We start from the raw sequence: 24301 nt of genomic DNA, 5'->3' as shown, positions 1-24301 counted from the left end.
TTAGTACATATTACACACTGAAAGTATTTCTCTAGAGATCATCAATGAGAAAAAGAAACATTAATGCATACAGGTTTAAGTCAGCAAGGAATCGATAATCAAAGGCTCAGCTACCATAATATTCTGACATGCAACATAATGAATTTTAAATAAGTTCTAAGTTTTCCCTTAGAAAATAACATATACAGGCACTTCTCGATCTTAAGAAGATTCACTTTTGCTACTCAGCAATTTATTTTCCATTATTTGGCAAGTCAGAGATACTTGTTCCTCAAAACAAAGAAGTCACTCGATAGTTTCAGAAGTGTGACCCAACCCTTTTTAGAGGAAGCATGTGGAAAACCCTCTCTACCCGCCTGCCCTGACGTCTAAGGCTCCCATTTATGAGAAAGACAAAGAGGATACTGACCCCGGTCATTCACAAGTAGGAAGAGGAGATTCAAATGTTTCCCTCTGGGGCCGAATTTTTTAAAAAATTAAAACCAGGGATGTGCTCCTTCTCTACTGGTTTTACTGGTTACAGGAAAACTGCCCTCTTTCTTAAGCAGTGAAAACAGATTGTCCTTAGTGTTTTTCATGTGAACAGAAGTGAGGAAAACAATTCTGATTTTATTTCCAAATTTTAAACGGTATTGTTCTGACTCAAATTTCTCAGCCTCTTGAGAGAAGTTCAAGATGAAACCAGGGGCCCCTACTCTACTAGTCCTCAGGTGAGGGCACAGCAGGATACCTGGGCTCCATAGACACGCTGCATCGCCTGGAGCAACTGGTTGGTATAATCCGTGAGTGTGCCAGCATCTTCTTCAAATACACTCAGTAAAGAGCGAGTCTACAAGAAAAGAAGAAAGGAAGTTAATTTTATCTCTAAGAGGAAAAGTTACAAAGGAGGTAGAACAAACGAATGAATGAATGAACGCTCCTCTCTGAAATGGGGAGGGAAGGTGCCTCTTCTCTGGCTTTATTCTTTTACTGAGAATACTAGTAAGAGTTGATTTCTGGAGCTTTAATTTAGAACTACTTTTCTAATCCTTCAGACTACAACACAGGGGCAAGCTGAATGCAATTTATTTGAGTGTTGGGGCCAGAGAAGGAAAGCCAATTTTTAAAAAGTTAAGACTCAAGGGCTAATATCTGCTTGGACTCAGCCCCTACCTAAGCACCAGGAGAGTCCATCTAACTGGGGAAAAAAAAAGGGGGAGTTAAAAAGGCAGCCTCTCCTTTCCAGCCCATAAACTGAACACAACACCAGGCCTGTGTGTTTACCTGGGGTGTGGACGCCCAGCAGTGCATCACCCCAACAGCTAACCATCTGTCTGGTTTTCTGCAATCTTAGACATCTTGCAGGAGTGCGTCATTCTTTCCACTTAAAATGCTACAGTCAATTTCCATGTCTTTCATCATCTTTTATTCAAATGATTTTAAACTTGCAGCCAGGAAATTTCATGCACCCCAGGTCCCCCAGCAGCAGATCCGAGCACAAAACTGAAACAGTAGTTTAACAAAAATGGGAGCTCAGTTCCTTCAGGAAGGCTAACTACACAGTGCCCTGAAGCAGCTGAGCAATGTCATTAAATGGAAGGCAGTTCCTATTACTCTTGGGCACAGAGCCTGACACCGTTGAACACTGAAGAAATATTTACAGGACGCCTGGGCAACTCAGCTGGTTAAACGTCTGCCTTCAGCTCAGGCCATGATCCCAGGGTCCTGGGATGGAGCCCTGCATTGGGCTCTCTGCTCAGAAGAGTCTGCTTCTCCCTCTTCCTCTGCTTGCTGCTCCCCCCTACTTGTGTGCACACGTGCACTCTCTCTTAAAAAAAGTTGTTTTTACATATGAGATGGAGTCAAAATAAGTATCAACGTGTCACATAAGTGACCATTATCTACTGAAGAGACTTTACTGAATGTGTCAGTACAGTGGAAATTTAAAATATTATGTTAGCAGCACCAGGTGGCTCAGTCAGTTGAGCGTCAGTTAAGTGATCATCAGGGTCATGATCCTGGGGTCCTGGGATCAAGTCCCACATCAGGCTCCCTGCCCAGTGGGGAGCCGCATCAGGCTCCCTGCCCAGTGGGGAGCCTGCTTCTCCCTTTCCTTCTGCCTACTGCTCTACTTGTGCTGTCTCTCTCAATCTGTGTTAAATAAATAAATAAAATCTTTAAAAAATAATAATAAATAATATAATATTATGTCAGTGATAATGGGATCTCTAAAAATAACCCCTTAGGCACAAAATGGACAGTAAGTTACAGAAAAGCTTTTAATAAAATGGTATCAAAGCACTTTACAAAGAACAATCTATTAAGGCTCATTATTTCCCTGTAAATGAATTTCAACTCCTTCTTTCTCTCAGGTAAGAGAGTGGTGATTGACCTCAAAGCACCCTCAGTCACCTGGGTATTTAGATCGTTTTCTATCCTGTATTTTGTCCCCCAAACTCCAATGATGCATTTTGCAGCAGGACACAATTGTCCTGGCTTTGCCTGAGGCCCTGGAAACTAAAACTACCTTCTCTGAGATCAATGTACTCCCTTCAGTATCAATCCTTATCAACAGAGGGACCAGATGCAATGAATACAGAAAATGTACAGCAGGTTTTTAAAAAGCTCTCAATGACAACCCATATCAGAGCTCACACACTATGTAACTCTTGTGCCGGAGTAGAATTCTTCAAACCTTCTAAAATTAAAAACAATGGAACAAAACACATTTTACCAAACAAGGTTCATCATTAGTATGCATATACACTTTGACTTTTTTCTGTTCTATTCCAGTCTCTTCCATCTGTAAACATACATCATGATTGTGTTCCACTGGCTCTCACAATCAATGCATGGATGTCAACCAGTACATGAAAAGCATTGGTTCAGAACTCTTCATTCTATCTTTTTAAAATGTATTTTTTATTTTGGAAAAAAAAAAAAAAGATTGTATTCATTCATTGATGTATGCATTTCTGCCTTCATCCAGGATCTGCCGAAACACTGTGCTGGAAACTGTGTTTCAGAGGTGATTAGAACCGACTGTGTTCTTCAGGAGCTTAGAGCCTGCTGCACCTCTCAAAGTATTCGGGATCCCCCTGGTACCATGTCAGTCCTGGGTCCAAATTCAGCCTCTAACACTAATTTGCAGAGTTCCTGAGATAATGAATATATATAAAGTGTCTGACAGTGTGTGACATATGGCAATAGCAGATGATATGAACTTGAATTGATTGCTTGCTACAGGCTGTACACTAAGGGCTTTCCATGTAATTTCATTATTTCTAAGTGATATCTGAATTTATTGAAGATATAGAGAGAGCAGATATGGATGGAGCATCTGGGAGAGACTTGGAAAGGAAAGGAACATGAGTCTCTATGATTGCATTTTAACACCACAGCAGTATTTATCTATACAGTTATCTATAAATGTTATTAGTAAAGGACCTTTTTTGTCTCTTTGTATTTATGGTGTCAATGCTGTAGGAGCTCACTCACGTTTATATGATTCTGGCATCTTTCTTTGCTATAACCAACATGTCTAGGAAAACGAGAAGGAAAGAATGATACAACTAGATTGAGGACATTTAATTTTTCTAAATACTACTGATAACTGTCCAGTCAAGTCCTACTTATTGTTTTTAAAACTCTTGGAAATAAAATAGAATGGAAAATGAGAAGATGAAAGAGAAGCTTTGTCGAATGTTCTCCACAAAGAGAAGAGACAGAAAACAAAAACTCCCATTTACTCTGTACCTCCTGCATCTGAGACATAGTGCTCAGCACTAAATACTTGCTACTTCATTTAATCCTTCCAACAACTTTATGAGGCAGATACCATGGATATTTAACCCTACTTTACAGATAATAAAACTGAGGTTCAGCAAGGTTAAGAAACTTGCTCAACCTCCCATTGCTGGGAAGCAATCCAGCTGGGATGTCCATCCAGGTTTGACCAGGATCATTGGCCACACTTCACTGGCCACTGCAGGAGGCTGCACCTGTCACCCAGCTGGCTGAGCTTCAACGGGCGTGCTCTGTGGTCCACAGCCCAAGTCCTGCCTGGAGCTGGCTTCCCTTTGGTCATCCTACCGTCATGCTCTCACCTATAATAACTGCCAAATTTATATCACAAGTGTTTTGTTTTGTTTCCTTATACTCTGGACATGTATGTTTACCATGACCCCTATTAGCCCTGGCAAGAAAAATCCAATCTTTCTAACTAGGCTACAATCACTACTGAAAAAACATCCTGCTATCTTAGGCACTGTTCTGATTTCCACATTATCAGCTCTATACCTGCTTAAATTTATATCTGGAACAACAGGAATATTCTACAACTGGAACATACAGAAGGAGACAAAGGGGCAGCCGAATGTACACCAGACATTAGACTCTACAGAAAAGTCCAAAAGACCCTGATGCATATCACTTATAAAGATAATAACAGCAATCGTTTATGGAATTACCATGACACACAGGCATGAAGACACTTTACACACCTTATTCATTCTTCAGGACAATTCCATTAAATAACTATCTTTACCCCGAGCCAGAAAAACCAAACGCCCTAAGGATATAGCTTCAGCTCCACAGCATCCCTCCATCGTAAAGAATCTAAGTATTACCTAATAAAATAGTTCTTAGACATTTTTTGTTCTCCAGAATAGCATCTGATTATATAATGGCATAATTTTAATAACTCTGATTATAAAACATACACATTATTCTCCACAATGAAGACATAACCACCAGGTTGTTTTGAGGCATCTTGCTTGAGTCTAGAAAGCCTGGTTTGGTCAGGGAGGGCTGCTCCCAGTTGGACCACTGGTTGCATAATCTCAGAACTAAGTCTTAAGTTTCCCTGTGCTTCAGTTATTCCAACTGCAAAGGAAACAAACAAACAAAAATCAAGAAAACAGCAAGCAATACCACTTCACCTTATCTTTGGTCTTTACCTTATCTCAAAAGCGTACTACTTACACAAAAGAGAATAAGCCCCTGAAGGAATCTACGCTGCAGCTGCTCAAAGCTGCATTTGTGTTCTTATCAGAGCGCATTCACACAGTACTGGCACTGCTTTCCTTATCTGTCTCCCAGTACAGACTGTGCACCATGGAGGGCAGGCACTCTTACCTTGTCACTGTATTCCCAGCATCTAGTAGCGCCCGGGCAAGGAGCAGAGGCTCACAAACAGCAACAGAGACAAGTATCTCTGTCTCCAAAACATTCTGCTTCTCACGTATTAGATATAACCAGAAATAATATGTGTATGCACAGACTAGTCTTCAACACACCATGCAGTACTAAAAAGGATGAAATGAATAGATGTGTCTAAGGGCGGTCAACTGCTATTCAGTTCTTCTTGGGTCATTGAGTTCAATTACAAAAGCTTTTGTGTTCACTTAATGAATCATGTGCAGGTTGCTGCAGCAACCCTCATAACTACTCTTCATAAAACTAGAAGAAACAAACAATAGGTGGTTTCTTAGGATCTTTTCCTTTCAGTGAAACATTTTAGGTCCCCAATGATAGAAGGGTCAGGTGCCAGGTAGCTGGGCCAACTTGAACAAAATAGGCAGACTGCCTGGGTTCCAATCCTGGCTCTGCCACTGTCTGGTGTATAATCTTGGGCTGGCTATTCAACTTCTCTGCTTCTTGGTAATTTTAATAGGAGACCTACTTCAAAAGATTGATGGGAATATTAGGTGAGCTAATACAGGTAAAGGATTTAGAATAATGCCTGGTACATAAAATGCATGTGTGATATAGGTGTTTGCTGTTGTTTTTATTCTGTACACATAAAAGGAATTAGATCTGCTTTTCTCCACTTCCTAATCTATGAGTCTCCTCAGCAATAAGGCCGCTTTAGGCACACCCCCCATATAAGACTGCTAAATAAACACGTTCTGATGATTATCAAAGAACTTCTTGAAAGTTAGCTTCCTCTGAACAACCTATGAAAAATCCTAGTAGAGTGACACCAAGTCCCAAAAGCAGTAACAAATTCCCTACATTAAGAGGAACATTATACAGGAATGGCAATGCCACTAAACTTCCTCTTCCACTTATGAGCTCAAAGTTATAAATCATGCAATATGATAGAATTTTAAGCTTTTAAAGCTCCTTATAAATCACCTGTTCCACATCCCTCATTCTGTAAATGAGAAAACTGAGTCAGCCACAGAATGAGAATAAGCGACTTGCCCCAATGACATGGTAGGTTGACATGAGCAAGAATTAGGATGCAGTTTTCCTGACTTGTTTGCCAGTCCTCTGCTTCCTCCCAGCTGAGAAAACCCTGCAAACCACTCAGAAAAATGGTACATATGCACTTATATGAGAGTCAGAAATGCAGAATGTGACCTATCAGCGAGGGCAGCATAGAAGAATCAGTGTTTTCTCTCTGACCTGGCTCGGCCAACACCACGATCAGTTAGGAAAGCAATATATCTGCACTTTTGGACTGTAAAGCAAACGGAAATCCTCGTTCAAAATGTTATCGTTAGAAGTTCTACATTATTATCTTCATATCTCACATAATGTGTGAGGTACAGACAAAAAGACTTCTCCAAAGGGCTTCGGTCCCATTAAAATGCCACAAGTTTAGAGCCTTCAAAGAGGTCTTTAAAAAGTCGATCAGACCAGCGGATGCCAATTAGAAAAAGAAAAAAAAAAAAAGTCACAGCTTGCTCAAGTTTCTTACTTGCCTACCTAAGATCACAAAGAAATGGGCACAAGGCAACGAAGCACACAGTGCTCTGACACTTATTCTGAACCGGCAAGATGCAAAGTGGGTGTAGGTAAGTCCATCAAAAAATCATCCTGGGTGCACCTGGGTGGCTCAGCTGGTTAAGAGTCTGCCTTTGGCTCAGGTCATGATCTTGGTGTCCTGGGATCCAGACCCCTCCCGCTCCCTGCCCGGCGGGAGTCAGCTTCTCCCTCTGCCACTCCCCCTTACTCTGCTCTTCTCTCCAGGTCGAACACATACATAAAATCTTAAAGAAAATAAAATACATTCCTCCCGGGAGTGCAATTTGCTAAGAAAAAGGAACCGAATAGAGATGGAAAACAGGTTAATCTCATTTGAATTTCTGAAGAGTTGAGACATCGCGGGCTAAAAAGACTTATGAATAACCCAGGGATACAGAACCAGGAGAGCTGATAGGAAGCCAAAGCCGGGGAAATGCTAATGGCGAACAGAAGTTCCCTGAAGAGAAGGGCATTGAATTATGAACTAATGTCATTCAGCACTCATCCGCTACATTTACACGGCAGCTCTCATCTGCAGAGCTCGAAGGGACTTAACTTTGGTCTCGCTAGTGAAATCCCTCCGTGCGACAGCGGGGCAGGTGCTGTCATATTCTCTTGACAAAACAGGAAAAGCGTGCGGAAGGGTCCCGCTGGGAAAGAGCTGGGCTCTCTGCCTCCCATCTTGGCCCTAAACCCACTAGGACCCATCGCATCAGTAGCAGCAGTAATAATACTAACGATGACAACTTCTATACAGGACGTTGCCCGCCAACAACTTTACTGGCATCCTGACAACTCCATGAGGCGGGTACAATTATTGTCCCCGGGTTACCGATGACAAAACTGCGGCACACAAAGGTCATTTGTCCGAGGCACTCAGCGGAGCGGTGGAGCCGGAGTTTAGGCCGGGCAGCGTCAGTGTCGGCTGACTCCGAAGGGGGTCACGGCACAAAGACTCGGGCGGCGGAGGGCTTTCTCGGGTTCTCTAGCCCCGCCTGAGGGGTGCCCCCTCCCGGCCCCCGGGCGGCCCCCTGCGTGCTCCCGGCCTCCACCCCCGGGCTCGAGGGGCCGCCCCGGCCTCCAGTCCCCGCCGGGCGAGAGCACCGGGGCGGCGGGAGGTACCTGGGGGCTGTCCTGCAACGCCTCCTCCAGCAGGAGCTTGTCCACGGCGGGCATGGCGGCGCGGGGCCGGACAGAAGGACGGAGTGCGGGACGCGCGGCCGCCAAGGGTGCTCCGGAATGAAGCTACGAGGCAGACGCTCCGTGCCTGCCGCGGCCCCGCGCGCGCCCACGCCAGGCCAGAGGCCGCCTCCCGCGCTCCGGCCCGCCCCCGGCCCGCCCCCGGCCCGCCCCCGGCCCGCCCCCTCCCCCGCCCAGCCCTCCGCGGAGCCGGATCAACAGGAAGTGTGGCGAGCGCGCGGCCGCGCCGCCGGAAGTGTGGCGGCCTCGCTTCCGCCGCGCCGCACCGCGCCTCGCGGGACCCGGCCGAGCCTAGCGCCGGCCTCGCGGTTCAGGGGTCGCGGGAGGTGTCAAGGTGTTCAGCGACGTAGTCGGGTGCGTGGCGCTGGTCGCGGCTTATTAAAGCCCCAAACGGGGGAACTCGAGGGCGGAACGATAAGGTTTTATCTACTTGGCACCTACTCGGGAGACTTTCGATTGGAAGGACTTAGGGGCGAACAGGTGTTTGCCGCTGTGACCCTCGCCACTTCCTGAACGGGAGGGAAGAGCCGGCACTTGCCACACCACCTTTTCTAGATAAATCCCAGTGCCCCGTGACCGCTCGCAGCGCAGAGGTCACCTAATTGTAGAGGAGGAAAAATAAAAAAGGATAGTTGAATCACCTGCGTGCGCCGTTCTTCCGATGTAGGCATTGTGGAAACCAGAGCTCTAGGATTGGAGCGGTAGAATCGGACCTCGTCCTCAGGGTTGCCTGTGTTTTCTCATTTGGAAAATTGATCAAGCTGCTGTTTAGAGCTGGAAGGCATCCATCATCTAGTTCAGTTGTTCTCATTTAGAGGTAAGAAAACGGCCCCCAGAGTGAGGGACTTGGTCAGGGTCACACAAGGAAAGGTGGAGGAAGAGGAGGGAGGAGGGGGGAGCCCTGGGGGAGTACCTGCAAATGGACCGTGAGGTCTTCTTATATCAAAGGCAGGGGTTCAGAAGCCCCTTCCCTAGGAATCCGTAAGATTCATCCAGTAGAGGGGCGTCTGGGAGGCTCAGGGGTTGGGCGTCTTCCTTTGGCTCACGGTCCTGGGATGGAGTCCCTCATCGGGCTTTCCTGCGGAGAACCTGCTTCTCCCTCTGCCTGTATCTCTGCCTCTCTCTATGTCTCTCATGAATAAATAAAATCTTTAAAAAAATTTTTTTATCCAGTAGAACACATTAGCAAAATCAACAGGCAGGATAGGATAACATTAGATGCTATAGAAACACCGAGGTGTTTAAGGTACAGGCTGAGTTCCAAACACCTCTGAAATTCTGATGGCAGGCTGCCTGGTCACTTGGAGACTCCAGGGCCATTATTCCCAGTTGGCTGTAGCCAGCACCAGCCTTTCCTGAGCCATCGTATGGCCTCCATAGGAAAATCATCCAGCATCCTTTTCCCTACTATATTATCTTCTTGGGTAGATTCATGCTCACACCATGTTTCCTCCTTCTCCTGTATTTTCTATCATTTCTATCATGAGAACCGTTCAGTTAATTTCATCTTATCTACTCTCTCAACTGTCTCCTGACCAAAATCCTCTTCCAAAGGCCAGACTCCAGCTCTTCCTTCCCCCTCCCTGGCCCCAGAGATCACTACCCACTCTGAACAGCCATCTCCTTGATTGACATCCAAGGTATCTTACCAGGTAGTGCCTTTTCTTTCTCTGTATAGATCCCACTCCCTGTGTAAATAGTAAGCCTCTCAAGAGATTAGTGCATCATCTTCTTTTTATCTGAATACTGAGACATGGGATAACAAATACTAGTTTGCTGTTTATGACACTCATCTCTTACAACTCTTTTCCAATTACTTAAAAGAAGTTTCCCCCCAACCATCCATCTTGCTTTGTTCTCATTCTTGCACCCAGCTGAAAACAATTATTAATTGCCTGCCAGACAATAAAGATCCTGCTGATGATAAGAATGGTGTAGGATTATAGCAAGAGAAAGAAATGCATACACTTTAATATGAAAATAGATGTTAAAAAAGACACAATCCCCTCCATGATCATTGAAAGGTCTCAGAAGTCTCCTAGGGAATCACCACAACATTTTTATGTGCCACCTTATTTCCTAATTAAAGTCACTTTTCCTCGAACACCTGTATTCAAAATTGCTTAAGTGTTTTTACACAATGCCATTACTTTTCTACATTTTATTACTACATTATGGGTAAACAGCCTCAGTGGGATTTCTTGTCACTTAAGTGTCATTTATAACTTTGTTTCTATAGGAGGATTCATCCCAAATTGAAAACAACTAAGTTACAAAACCAACTCTGGGAATACAATACATTTGCAAATTGTTCATTCATTCATTAGTTCATCTAATCATTCATTTAATTAAATGTAGACTGCTCAATATGAAGCACTGTCTCCCACTTACTTTACTGTCTTTAAAATAAAATGCCTCTCATATAAATTCTGAAGCCAAATATCCTCCTCTTCAACAGATAATCTGTGAAAAACTATGTAAGGAATTTTTATGAAAACATGAGAAAAATTTTAAATGTTTCATGTAAAAGTATCTGTCCCTATTAAACTATTGGGAGGGTGGATTTCAAACATCCATAGCCACTGTATCTGAAATCCCTGGGTGACAGGAAGTTCAAAGATGGACAATTTAGAGTTTCCATGTCATCTGGGGAGAACAATAATGAACTCCTGAGCTGGAGCCTTTTACCTACTGAAGATCAGTTGGGAAAAAGACACAAGTTGTTTTTTAGAGATATTGATATAGAGATATAGATATAGGCACCTATCTAGATTTCCTATATTAATCAGGCCTTTTTCCATTGGAAATGACAGAAATCTAACTCCAGTTAGCTGAAAGAAAACATAAAAGTCTGAGAGAAACCGAGAAATAAGGAAACTACATTTTTTCAGTTATTTGTAAACTGAGGAGAATGCCCTGGAAAGGTGGGGGGCAACTGAAGATAAAAAATGATATGACAATTGTAGGAGCATGGTCCTTGAGTAAACAAAAAAGGAGTGAGATCCAAATCACATGTGATGGTGATAGAAGCAGGGACAGTGTGCTCAGACTGATACATGTGACAGGTTGGTAGATTAAATGGAGGAGGGTGAAGGAGCTCTTTTCTGATTGCTTTTATTTTCTCAGTAGAATAAGAAGCAAGTCCATCAGCTCAACATAGTGATGGTGAGTGGGTGTTGAAAGTTTGAGGAGAGAGGAAGGGCTATGGTAAAGTCATCGTGGGGAATGGGAAGATGAGGCATAAGTATCAATATCCTCATTTTACAGATACTACAATTGAGGCTCAAACAGATGACATGACAGAGCCAAGGTTCTAAGGGCCAGGACTGTGCCTGCTCCACTCAAGAGATTGAAAATATCTGTCCACGCCAACACTTGCACATGGATATTGATAGTACCATTATTTATAACAGCCAAAAAATGGGAAACAGCCTAAATGTCCATCAACTATAGGTGGATAAACAAAATATGGTATTATAGTTCCATACAATGGAACATTATTATAACAATATTATTTCATATTATTAGGTAGTAAAAAAATAAGAGTACTTATACATGCTATAATGTGACTGAATCTTGAAAACAATATGCTAAGTAAAAGAAGCCAGACATAAAAGGCCATGTATTACATGACTCTAACTACACGAAATGTCCAGAACAGAAAAGTCCACAGAGTTCAAAAGTAGATGAATGGTAGCCAGAGAGGCAGGAGAGAGGAGGAAATTGGGAGCAACTGCTACTAGATATGGGGTTTATTTTAGGATAATGAAACGATCAGGAATTGGTAATGATGATCATACAACCTTGTGAATGTGCTAAAAAAACACACACACAATATTGAATTGTACACTTCAAAATAGCAACTTTTTGATATGTAAATTATATCTCAATTAAAAATAAAAAAATAACTTCTTTTTTAAAAATCAGGGATTCTATTATTGAAAGAAAAGAGGGAGAATAACAATTTGGGGACAGTGGTCTTTGTCACAATTCCCTAGAATGAGTTAATCAGATAAGAGTCTCTTTGGACTATTTTTGGGTTAATGGAAGAGTAGAGAAAGAAGGTTCTATAAAGAAGAGGTGGTATAATAAACAGAAGCAGTCTTGACAAATAGTCACAGAGAGATGCTCTCAAGTTCCAAAGCCTTGGGCTCAGTTTGTTATCACCTCCTTGTGACTCTCGCTGGGAATTAAGACTTGACTTTCCATTTGAACTCATAAAACAAGATGAAGTTTAGAAAAATGTTTCACTCATAAGGTCACTGACTTTCGACTTCTACAAAATTAGCAACTAGGCCCTCTGCTACCAGTGACTTTTAAAGTGGGAATAGTCAGAGCCTGGGAATTGCTCCAGAGAAATCACTGGCCTATGAGGCTTTTGGTCATTAATCAAGAAAGTTGGAAGTTCAGTAGCATGAATGTCACTGACTCTGTCATTTGAAGCTCTGCTTCAAATTTATAGAAATGTATAGAAAAGAATGCTAAGAAGGGTGTTTGGGTGGTTCAGTCAGTTAAGTGTCTCTGCCTTTGGCTCAGGTCATGATCTCAGGGTCCTGAAATCAAGCCCCATGTTGGGCTGCCTGCTTAGCGGGGAACCTGCTTCTCCTTTTCCCTCTGCCCCTCCCCACACCACTCATTCATGCTCTTTCTCAATTAAATAAATAAATAGGGGATCCCTGGGTGGCTCAGCAGTTTGGCACCTGTCTTTGGCCCAGGGCATGATCCTGGAGTCCTGGGATCGAGTCCCGCGTCGGGCTCCTGGCATGGAGCCTGCTTCTCCCTCCTCCTGTGTCTCTGCCTCTCTCTCTCTCTATGTCTATCATGAATAAATAAATAAATCTTTAAAAAACACATAAATAAATAAATAATTTAATAAATAATAATTTATCTTTATTTCTTAAAAAGGGGTTTTTTTTAAAAAGATTTTATTTATTTATTTCACACACACACACAGAAAACACAAATGGAGAGGATGGGCAGAGGGAGAGGGAGAAGCAGACCACCAGCTGAGCAGGGAGCCTGATATGGGGCTCAATCCCAGATCCCGGCATCATGACCTGAGCTGAAAGCAGATGCTCAACCGACTGAGCCACACAGGCGACACAAATAAAATCCTTAAAAAACCCAAAAAACAAAAAACTGAGAATAATGAACAGATATGAGGGAAAACATGACATCATAGAAAGATCCTGACTTTGAAGTTGGGCCTGCATCTCAGTGCTGGCATTGTGGTTTATGAGCCAGGAGATTCTGTTTAACAAACAGCCTCAGTTTGCCTCTCTGTGATATGGGAATGACGTCTATCTCAAGTTCTTTCCATGGCCACCTAGCCACATGCCCTGTATTCATCAGGACTCTCAGTCACAGGTGACAGAAACCTAAGTCCAATTAGCTTAAGGAAAACATGAAAAGCTAGAGAAATTGATGAGGAGTTTGAGGGAAGGCTGGATTTCTTAGACTGTGTCACCAGGAAGGGCAAAAGTGAGCTGGAACCTCCCCAACTGGGAACTCAAGGACCTTGGGGTTTTCTCTCCACCACCTGTCCTCCTCTGTTGGCTTCGTTCTCTCAGATCTGAGACTCTGGGTGCTAGAACCATGTCTGCTGGCAGTTGCAGACTCCCATCTGGCACAGCTTTAGTCTGAAAAATCCTAGTTAAGGATTCTGATTACCCAGGCTGAGGACAGACACCTACCTGCCTGCTCCTCTGATCACTAGCTGTGGCTGTATGTGCACAGGTGCACATGCTACCAGGTACAAGGAAGGGCCCCAGTCTAGGTCAGGGCCATGCCCCTGAGGCCAGAGGAGGTGGAGTCTGTGACAGCAAGAAGGTGGAGGGGGAAGGACCACACAGATCCATGCATGAGAAATCTGCCCCATGTCCCACACTCAGCTTCACCTTCAGCCCATCTCACCTCCCTCAGCCATCCACACTTTCTCTTCCTCCTACTTCACATCTCAAGTATCACCCAGTGATACTTGGCATCACCCGGTGGCCGGAACTGGAAATCTGGAAGTCAACCTGTGTTCCTCCTTCTTGCTGACCTTCCTGTTGGAATGAATCACCCAACCCTCAAGCTGTGCCCATGAACTCTTCACACTTCAATCCCTTTCTCTCCACCCCATCCCTGCTCTGGCATAGAATTCATCAACCTTTGTCTGTGCTGCAGTGATAATGGGTCTTCTTTCTCCTTGTTGTATCTCCCTCTATTCTAATTTCCACACTCTGGTGACTGTTATTTTTCCAAACTGATACAAGTGATAAAGAGACACTTGCTGTGTCTCTTCTCTGCTCAATTAAAAAAAATGGCTCCCTATTAATGCCAGCTACATAATTTCTGGTGCCAGGTGCAAAATGTTCAGAAAACAAGGGAAAAATGCCACTGAACGTACTGAAATATGAAGATTTTTCCTTTCTTCTTTTTGTAGTCTCTGTCTCAATTTATCATGGTGTTTTTATTTGCCATTTAATGTTGTTCTCAGTAAAGAAATAATCATACTATAAATTATTAGCATGAACATTACTATTTATTATTGTACAGTGCCAATTTTAAAGACAAATCTAAGAGCCTTTAGCTCATATATGGACTCACTGAAGTGATACAATTCATATTTTGTGGCCCAGTGAACAAAACTAACCCAAATTTTTTTTTAAGATTTTATTTATTTATTTGAGGTAGGGGAGGGGCAGAGGGTGAGGGAGAATCCTGAAACAGATTCCCCACTGAGTGCAGAGCCCCACGCCAGGCTTGATCCCAGGATCATGACCTGAGCTGAAATCAAGAGTCAGCCAATTGAGCCGCCCAGGCACCCTTAACCCAACTGTTTTTTTTTTTTCCTTAAGATTTAAAAAAATTTTTAATTTATTCATGAGAGACATAGAGAGAGATGCAGAGATATATATATATGCAGAGGGAGAAGCAGGCTCCCTGCAGGGAGCCTGCTGTGGGACTCGATCCCAGAACCCTGGGATCACAACCTGAGCTGAAGACAGACACTCTACCACTCAGCCACCTAGGCATGCAACCCAACTGTTTTTATCTCACTTCTTAATATGGACACATTCTATGAACACTCAGTGGAAAGTAGTGGCTTCCAAAACATGCTTACTTTGCCTTTGCTTTGAGCTGCTAAACTCCCACCCATAGTAGTTCCTCTGGAATTCTATGCTTTTGGAGTATCATGAACACTACCTGTGAATGAAGCAGCAAGATAATGCCAACACACATACTGCATATGTCTCCTCTGTTCTCATGCCTACTGCATTGTCCCACTGGACTTCACTTACAAAGCACAAGCAGAAAGAAAACATTATTAAGAATTTCAAGATGGCCTAGAACAGAGCAGTAAACCAAGCATGGGGCCTACCTGAGCATGGAATCCTGCCAGACTTTACAAGGTCATACACCCACGAAGCCAGTTCTGCTTCCTATTTTCTATAGAGCAGGTTCCAACTGCTTCAGAGGAAATGCCAGGCCCGTTATGATTAGGCCTGAGCTTTATCTCCTTCCTTTATCCTGTCACCTACTTTCTCTGCCGCACACAATATTTTCTCCTACAAGGATGAGTGCCTTAATATTTTCTCTTTCACCATTCTCATTGCCTGAAATGTTTTAGGTCCTCTGCTTATCTTAAGTTTGACTTCAAAGGCTGTCTCCTCTGTAAAGACTGCCTCACCTCTACCAGGAAAACAGAGCTCTTCTCACGCATCTCCCTGCACTCCAGTACAGCCTGTGGTCACCATACATTGCAGCACCGTTGCCAAGATTGTAAGCTCTTCCAGGGCAGGAACTGTCTCTTTTCTGTTTTGAGTTCTCAGTGTCCAGCAGTATGTCTGGCAAATGATAGGAGCTCACATGATAGAATATTTATAAATGGAATGAAAGAATGAAATAAAGCCTGGCATACAGTAGGCATTCATTCACTAAATGATTCTTTCAAAAATACCTACTGAGTGCCCATGATATAATGGGCTCTGTGCCATATCTGTCCTCCCTTCAATGAATTGTGAGTGTCTACTGCATGCCAGGGCTGATCTACAGAGCTAGGGACACGTGATGAGCAAGATAGGAAAGGCCTCTTCCTCCTAAGACCCTACCCTCTAGTTGGCTCTTCATAAATGTCATTTCATCTCCTCCCCCTTTCCCTGTGCCTCCCAAGAGGTAACCAAATCAGTCATACATATTTTAAGACTTTCTCTGCTTTTACCTTCTACTCTGGATTTCCTTTCTCTGCGCCATTCTCAGGTACCAAGGGACGGATGCTTGATCATGCCAGAGTTGTTTGGCTTTGTTATTTGTTTTCAGCCCCTGTAGCAGTTACCATAGAATGAACAGGAAACCAGCCCTGTAGCCCCTGCACCAGCTGGGGTCATCTCACCAAATTATTCTAGAGATTATTCCCCCAAATCACTGACTGCTGACTATTGTTTCCAATCTCTTCCTCTCACCTAAGTGCTTTTCTCACAAGTTTGAGGTGTATTTCCTTGTAACACACACCATATCTGGTCATAAAAACAGCATCTGCCTCACTTGGAGTGCAGTTAGATCCAGAGCTTAGCTCAGACCAACCAGAGAGAGAACAGAACTGTTGCCAGGATGCCTGAGTTTTTGCTAACATAGGCTATCTTCCCTCCTCCCTTCCCTTTTCCCTGACCCTGCCCTTGACCTTCTACCCTCCTGTAATTTCTGAGTATTTTTTAGTAGGGAAGAATGTTATGAGAACCTTCTTTTATAAAAGTACCCTTACTCATACAGAGCTTATGTTCCCCAGAGTTCTCCCAGCTGAGATGAAATTTTTCAACCTTAATCATGGCTAAAAGAAGAAATATTTTGGAAAGTCTGAACAAACTTACTTCAGAAACTATTTATGACTTAGAGTATTAAGTTGTAGAAAGGTTTTGGGTGAAGAAGTTGTGGAAGGATCATCCTACTGAATTGTGTCCCTGTTGCCCCAAATTCATATATTGAAGCTCTAACCCCAATGTGATAGGATTTGGAGATGGGTCCTTTGGGAAGTAACTAGGGTTAGAGTCTCCAGGGTGTGTCTCTCATGATGAAATTAGTGGCTTTACAAGGAGAGAAAGAGGAAGAGATGCTCTCATTGTGAGGAGAGTGAAGGTAGCCATCTGTAGGCCAGCAAGAAAGCTCTGACCAGGAACTGGATCAGCCAGCACTTTGATCTTGGACTTCTCAACTTCCAGAGGTCATAACTAATTTGCACACATCTCTGTTCAGTGCCAGTCACTGTTGAATAGTTTGAGTCCCTGCAAGGCATGTCAGGGGTTAATTTGACCACATCAATCGCTGTAGCCACTCACTGCACATTGTTGATTTAAATGGTGACCTCAGCTGAGCTCGGACACATTGGAAGTGACCACAGGTTGCTGGATCCAATGAGTGCTTGAAATCATTCCCAATACATGAATAGGTTTTCACAGAGTTCTTGTTCCTAGAGAAAGTATCGTTATGGAGAACTCAGCTCTTAGTCACAGCATTTTGGTTCACTTTGCAGAAGGTGTTGGAGGAGATAATCAGGAAGATGTGACCACCAGTTGGTTCACATGCTGGACCTAGGCAATCAGAGGCTTCTCACACTCTTCCTTGTCCTTGGAATGCACATTCTGCCTACCGTTCCCACAGAGGAAACTGTCCCACTGGCATAGCCTTGAGAGAGTAAGGTGTTGTTAGAACACAGAATGGTATAAGTGACTGAACCCAGTTAAGGCCTATATATAAACGGTAAGATGCTAGTGGGCAGGTACCGAGATTTACTATCTCACAACTGCCCCAACAAAACTCATAAGTAACTTCTCTTACTTATTCAGCCTGCCACCTACCAATCTGGAGTGGTCTGCCCTTTCTTCCATCTCTCCTTGTCCTCCAAGTATGGGGGCCAGTTTGTGGGCCAACAGAAGGTCACTGAAGACTTAAACAATGCAGATGGGATTGTCCATCTCTAGCCTGAAATTGCTCTACAGCAACTTTGCCTATCAAATGCAATATTTTGCTTGGGAAGAATGATAATCATAATAATAGCAAGAAATATTGCAATAACAGTGATATCTTATAGAAATGGAGGTTCATACATGCCAGATGTTGTGCTAAATGATAAATATATATATCAACAACCATGCATGGTATGTATCGTTATTCCTATTTTATGTGTTAGGAAACAGAGGCCTATAAAGCTAGCTTGGAGGTGGAATTGAGATTTGGAGCTGACTCCAATGCATATGCTTTGCTTGCCACACTGCACTGCTCCCTGCAACCAAAATGCATTTCTACACCTGGATCTTGCTTCCTGGGATATTACCCAATTAATAATTGATGTGAGAAAAGTGCAATCCTGCTGATCCAGGGAACGATGAAAATGCATCATGAAGTAGGACTCCTCTAACATATTCCTTTGATCCAGTATCTTAGGAAAAAATTCCCTCAGCATTGATTTGTCAATTTGTTATTAAGAGAAAACTTTTTTTGAGGAGAGTCAGAAAATCTTGGGAAAACAGAACCTTCATTCTTCTTTTCCTTATTCAAGCGAGTACAGCAGATATAACTAATTCTCTTCTTGGTGTGTCAAGGCCATTTTTCATAAGCAGGACTTGTGATTGTCTAAGATAAAATAGTGTCATCTGTGCAGCAGGTTACTCACAGGGAGCTTTTGACTCTATGTTAACTGGCCTAAATTACTTTCCTTTTTGTTTTATTTCTGTTTCTTCTGGCTTTATCCCTCCTCGTAAGCAGTCAACTCTCACTTTTCCCTGAAGACACAGGGATTTCATCTGGTTATACCTCTCCACATCCCCTTCCCCATTTCCCATATCTACTGCTCTTCTTTGAAGGCCATCTTGAGTTTATTGAATTAGGAGCTTCATTTTTCAAAGAACTCCCACCACTGTGGGTAAGGGTGTGCAGTGACCTCTAGACTCTCCCAGTAGGCAACATGTGCAGGCTTATGATGATGCCTCTTCTTACCACGATCTCCTTTGTTTTATTCTGGATTTGTGACCATGTTTTTTAACTATTTCAGCCTGCTGCGATCCCAGACTTTGGACAAGATGTCATTACTTATATAGCAATAATAGATGCTTTGACTTCCAAGGAAGAGACAACCTTACCCAAACTGGCTTAAATACAATAAGGAAATGTATTATCTCATCTGACACTCAGACTCGATAGGACAGGCTTCAGGGTTGCTTGATTTAATGACTGCAGTGTTATCAGAGACCCAGATCTTTCTATCTCTTGGTTCTGCCATTTCTAGAATGGCTTACAGTTATAAGATGGCTGTTAGCAGCAACTAAGACATCGTGTGATGGAAGTGAAAGAATAATTGCTACAAGCATGAACGATAAATTTTTCTCTTTAATCTGATTGGCCAGTTTAAACAAGCCCACCCCTGGACCAATGACATCTACCAGGGGAATTCAGTGCTCCGATTGGCCTAGATCAAAAGCCAGCAAGTGTTTTCTAAAGAGGAGTAGGCAGGAAATATTTAGGTTTGGGGAGCCATACAATCTCTGCCACATGTCTCAACTTCACTGTTGTATCACAAAATCAGCCAGCGGAAATAATGGGTGTGGTTGTTTTCAAACAAACATTACTTTTTTTTTGAAGATTTTATTTATTTATTCATGAGAGACACACAGAAAGGCAGAGACACAGGCAGAGGGAGAAACAGGCTCCCTGCTTAGAGCCTGATGCGGGACTCAATCCCAGGACCCCAGGATAATAACCTAAGCCAAAGGCAGATGCTCAACCACTGAGCCACCCAGGTGTCCCTCAAACAAACATTATTTACAAAAACAGGTAATAGGGCCATGGCCTGACCTCTGACCTAGACTAATGAGGATCCACTCCTGATCCTGGAGATGAATCAGCATCTCCAGAGTCAGGTGGGGTGGGAGTGGACATGTGTGAAGAACTAGGAAATAAGTTCTGTTAGGAAGGAAGGGGGATACTAGTAGCAGACAATGGTTCTCTGCATTGCCCTTTGGAGGAGTAGAGTTTAAGACTACTACCTTTTCAACTCCCATGAGAGCAGAGAAGGACTGTGAATGCTGGCGGTTTATTTATATAAATATCACTTTGCTATAGCCTATCATTTAAATAATGACTTTAAGAACCACTCTCTTCTTGCTTGTCTTTCCTTATATCTGGGCTCTAGACTTAACATACTTTCCGGAAGGTGACAGGTTCTCCTGTGTCTGTGCACTTGCTCCTCCCTTTCTTCAAAACATGCTCTCCCCTCCTCACCACCATTCTCTTGGTTATAACCTAGTCATTCCTTCAACCTGTTGGAACCTTCCCTTAGTGTGGTACTTCTCATTTAAAGGCCGCACAAGCGTGTACATACCTCTATTAAAGCACATGGCACCCTGTCCTGTAAAGATGTGTTTACCTGTGGGTTTTCCCACCTGACTGCGCCTGGAGTGCTTGTCCCGTTGTGTGCCCCAGTCCCTGATTCACCCACCCTACACAAAGCAGTCCCTCCATGCATGTTTCTTGAATGAATGAGTGAGCATGCATGCATTGGATGATGAAAGGAAATGAATTGCTCTTTCAGTATGTTTGGGGTGTCATCATTGAGATCACGATGAGTAGCAAAATGTATAAATTATTATTATTTTTTTTCTGAATGCTTTTCTTGCTGAGTGCAAATTTCAGAAGTTTGACTCTCTGGTCTTTATATATGAATCAGATTTGATGATTGCCATGTGCCTGTGTCATTATGTGTGACTTCAGACTTCAGTTCCACAGCTCTGTCTATGCTGTGAGACTCCTTTCAATTCCATATTCCCATATTGACAGTCGCCCCACCCCCCACACCATCAACCTACTTAGGAAGAGGTGAGTTTCTCCAGCCCTTGGCTCTCTGTAGGGAAGTCACTACAGGAGTTCCTTACTTTTCAGTGTTCTTTGGATCTCTTCCTGGGGTGTATCCAATGGTCACCATGCTGATAGCAGAATTCCACTCCTGGACAATTTGCTATTTGCAGCATTGACCTTCACTGGATTTGCAAAGTGAAGCCCGCTGGTGGGCAAAGGGTTCTCCTGAACCCCTCCCACAGCAAGTCTCCAGTAGTGATTAGCACATGGGCTTTGTGGGGAGGACCATTCTGCTTTTGGGCCCTATTTGGCTATTGGCTACTTACTAAGCTTCTCTGATCTGCAACTACCTCACTGATAAGGTGAAGGTAATAAAAGTCCCTATATCATAACGTTTTTATGAGGACTCAGTAAAACAATGGATATAAAGTATAGCATAGTTACTTCTTACTTACTGGCGTATAGTAAGTCCTCAATAACAAAAGCTGCTAATTGATGCCCAAAATGTGTGTGTGTGTGTGTGTGTGTGTGTGTGTGTGTATGCATAACTGATGATATTAATAGAATAATTTTCCAGTTTAGAGATTCCAGATAAGACTCATCTAAACCTCTTGGGCAAGGTTTTTTTTTTTTTTTTTAATAATATGAGCTGTTACAAAACACGCCAACCAAGAAGCAAGGAAAAGCAATACAAGATCAGGATTAGGTTCAGCTGTGAGTAACAGCAACCTCAAGGAACCATGGTTCATTTGTCTTTCACATAAAAGTCTAGAATTGGCAGGCTAGGATCAGTATGATGGCTTTATGCTACAAGGTGCTCAGAGAGCCAGGCTCTCTGTATTTTTTTTTTTTTTATTCCCTAGCTTTAATGAGGCAAAATTGACAAATAAAATTTTATATATTTAAAGTATACAATTTGATGATTAGTACATTATGAAATGGCAACCACAATCAAGTTAATTAACACATCCATTATTTTACAGTTACTGTGTTTTTTTGTTTTTGTTTTTTAAGATTTTATTTATTTATTCACAAGAGATACAGAGAAAGAGAGAGAGAGGCAGAGACACAGGCAGAGAGAGAAGCAGGCCTCCCTGTGGGGAGCCTGATACAGGACTCGATCCCTGAGCCAAAGGGACTCAACCACTGAGCCTCCCAGGTGCCCCACCATATTCTTTATAAGACATTCAAGAAACAGGACATTATACTTGGCACCAATACACATGCCCTGGGGAAAATAGATAAATAAGAAATAGTTACTTCCCCAATGAAATTAATACAATGTTTCATGTCCTGTACCAGTGGTCATTACAAAGTGTTACTAGATATGGAGGAAGAAATGATTAAGGCTTCTGGAGGAGGTCATGGGGGACGGTCTGAGGACACCTCACAGAGAGCAGCTTTTGTTTGGGATATTGGCAGATAAAGATAGCCTTTCTAGAAATGAGCAGATACAAGCCAAAAATCAACCATTGGGAGCATTCTTAGCTGTAGGCAAGAGATCCTTGGCTCAAATAAGTGGGTTCAAGCAAAGAGGGAGAGATGGGGAATCCTCCTCCCCATTCTGCGGACCCTAAGGGACCAGAAGGAAAGAACAAAATGATTGTTTTTTACTTTCACTAATGAAACTTGGCTAGACCTCTATTGCCTTAGTCCAAGTCCTTTCCCCTGAAATATTGGACACTTTTTATGCTGAAGAACAAATACAGTGTAACGTGAATGGGGCAGAGAGCCCCTATTCAGAGACAGATTAAGAGTATCATGCTGTAAAATTAGCTGATGCAGGCATGATACAAAATTTCTGCTAAAATAATAGAAAATAATCTCATCAAGAGAGTGATCAGAGGTCTGGGGAAAAAGCTTTAATGATGCCCATACAAGCAATGTCACCTAGTTTATTATTATAAGTGGAAAAATGGATTGGTACTATTAGATAGCTTTCCTGAATCATCAGGCATTATTGTGGAGGAATTCAAATTTTCTCATTTTTGGCAATGTCTGGTTCCACCCTGTTACTGAAGCTTCTTCGCCTGTGGACATTGAGTTATTTTCTGCACTGTATACACCTAACATTTCAAGTTAGAGTTTGCTTTCTATTTTGCCCCAGCATGACACATTCTCATATAAGCTCATATGTGCAACCTGAAAAAAACTTACAGTTGACTGTGAAAAATGTCTTGATAAGGCTTTCATCACACATCTAGAGAACAAATTAAACAACATAGATACTGAGGCTACAAAGCCACCATTATAAATGTAGACGCTGCCACGTGTCAAAACTGAATTCAACAAGATTCTTGGGTGGCTCAGAGGTTTAGCGCCTGGCTTCAGACGGGGGCGTGATCCTGGAGACCCAGGATCAAGTCCCACAGCAGGCTCCCTGCATGGAGCCTGCTTTTCCCTCTGCCTCCCTCTCTCTGTCTCTCATGAATGAATGAATGAATGAATGAATGAATGAATAAATAAATAAATAAATAAATAAATCTTTAAAAAAATTAAAAACTGGATTTAAAATAATGCAAAGACTCTTCTTTCTAAAAGAACATAGAGTAACTCCAGAGTGACACCAGAATCTAGAGAAGAAGGGGGAACACATCCAGCCATCCGAAGCACCAGCATGACATAGACCTCCTGGGGCACGCTTGGAACGTTTGAGAAACCCAAGTACAACCAAGAGAAAGATACAAGTCTGTGAGCAAAATATGCTGCTCTCAGCAGGAAAGATAAGGGCAAAGCAATAGCAATCACTTTAAGCTGTTTTGTCCCATTTAAGGGAAGTTCTTAAAATGCTAATAAACTTGAATGGCCCATTTTGAAGTAATTTCACTACATAATTGTCCAGAAATGCAATAAAATTTTCACAGGCAATAAATATCTGTCATCTTCAACTAGTAAAATTCCTTGTTGCCCAGTGGTTTTGTATTCTAGGCTGTTTCTTTTTCTCCACATTTAAACTTGTGATTCTCTTCTGTTTTTTGTATTTTTGAGAGAAGGGTTGTCATGAGTTCAATGGAGATTTGCTCTCACTTTTTTGGATTTTCACATTCTGGGAACTTTTGTTGTTGAGTCTTAAGAACCCATCAGCCTCTTGACCAGGGTCATCCTCTATCTGAATCAGGACTAGATTGTGTGCAAGGTAGCAAACAGCTGGAGCTGCATGCAAGTCTCTGGTTTGAGTACTGCTGCTGCCACTGTCTAGCTGTGTGACTTTGGACAGCTTACCTAGCCTCTCTGTGTCTCAATTGCCTCATTATAAAACGCAAGTGATGAGAGTACCTACCTCACAAGGTTGCTGAGAGGATTAAATGAGTACTTAGTGTTAAAAAAAAAACAAACAGAATTCAACTGAATACATTTTAAAGACCTTATTGGTTTTATTCAGTGACCTTATTCGTGAATTGGGCAGCATCCAACCTAGCAGGTAGAAAGGAGCTCTAAAGAACTATACAAGGCAAGACATTTTATAGGCAGAAGGGAGCTGGAACGAGGAAGTTATATTGGATAATAAAGCCGACTGATCATTGCAAAGTTACCTTCCTAG

At 42.7% G+C, this 24301-nt stretch overlaps 1 protein-coding gene and 1 long non-coding RNA gene across 6 annotated transcripts in view; one reads left to right on the top strand and one right to left on the bottom strand.

The window, feature by feature from the left end:
- The window catches only part of APPL2 (adaptor protein, phosphotyrosine interacting with PH domain and leucine zipper 2), a 50806-nt gene extending 42761 nt beyond the window's left edge, over positions 1–8045 (bottom strand). For all 5 annotated transcript variants that reach the window (XM_072844262.1, XM_072844263.1, XM_072844264.1 and 2 more), the window contains exons 1-2: positions 7855–8045; positions 731–829 (exon numbers count right to left, since the gene is read on the bottom strand). In XM_072844262.1, the coding sequence (XP_072700363.1) occupies positions 731–829; positions 7855–7908 (153 nt within the window). In that variant the 5' untranslated portion in view covers positions 7909–8045. The remainder of the gene's footprint in view (positions 1–730; positions 830–7854) is intronic.
- A 132-nt stretch (positions 8046–8177) lies between these two features.
- LOC140642994 (uncharacterized) lies at positions 8178–23653 on the top strand. The gene is made up of 3 exons (XR_012039377.1): positions 8178–8286; positions 8600–8749; positions 23302–23653. It is a non-coding gene; the product is annotated as an uncharacterized lncRNA (long non-coding RNA).
- Positions 23654–24301: the final 648 nt, after the last annotated feature.

This window comes from Canis lupus, chromosome 11, assembly GCF_048164855.1.
Source record: "Canis lupus baileyi chromosome 11, mCanLup2.hap1, whole genome shotgun sequence".
In the NCBI taxonomy this organism is placed as follows: domain Eukaryota; kingdom Metazoa; phylum Chordata; class Mammalia; order Carnivora; family Canidae; genus Canis; species Canis lupus.
Note: the sequence above shows the minus strand (reverse complement) of the source record. Positions and strands in the feature narration are given on the sequence as shown.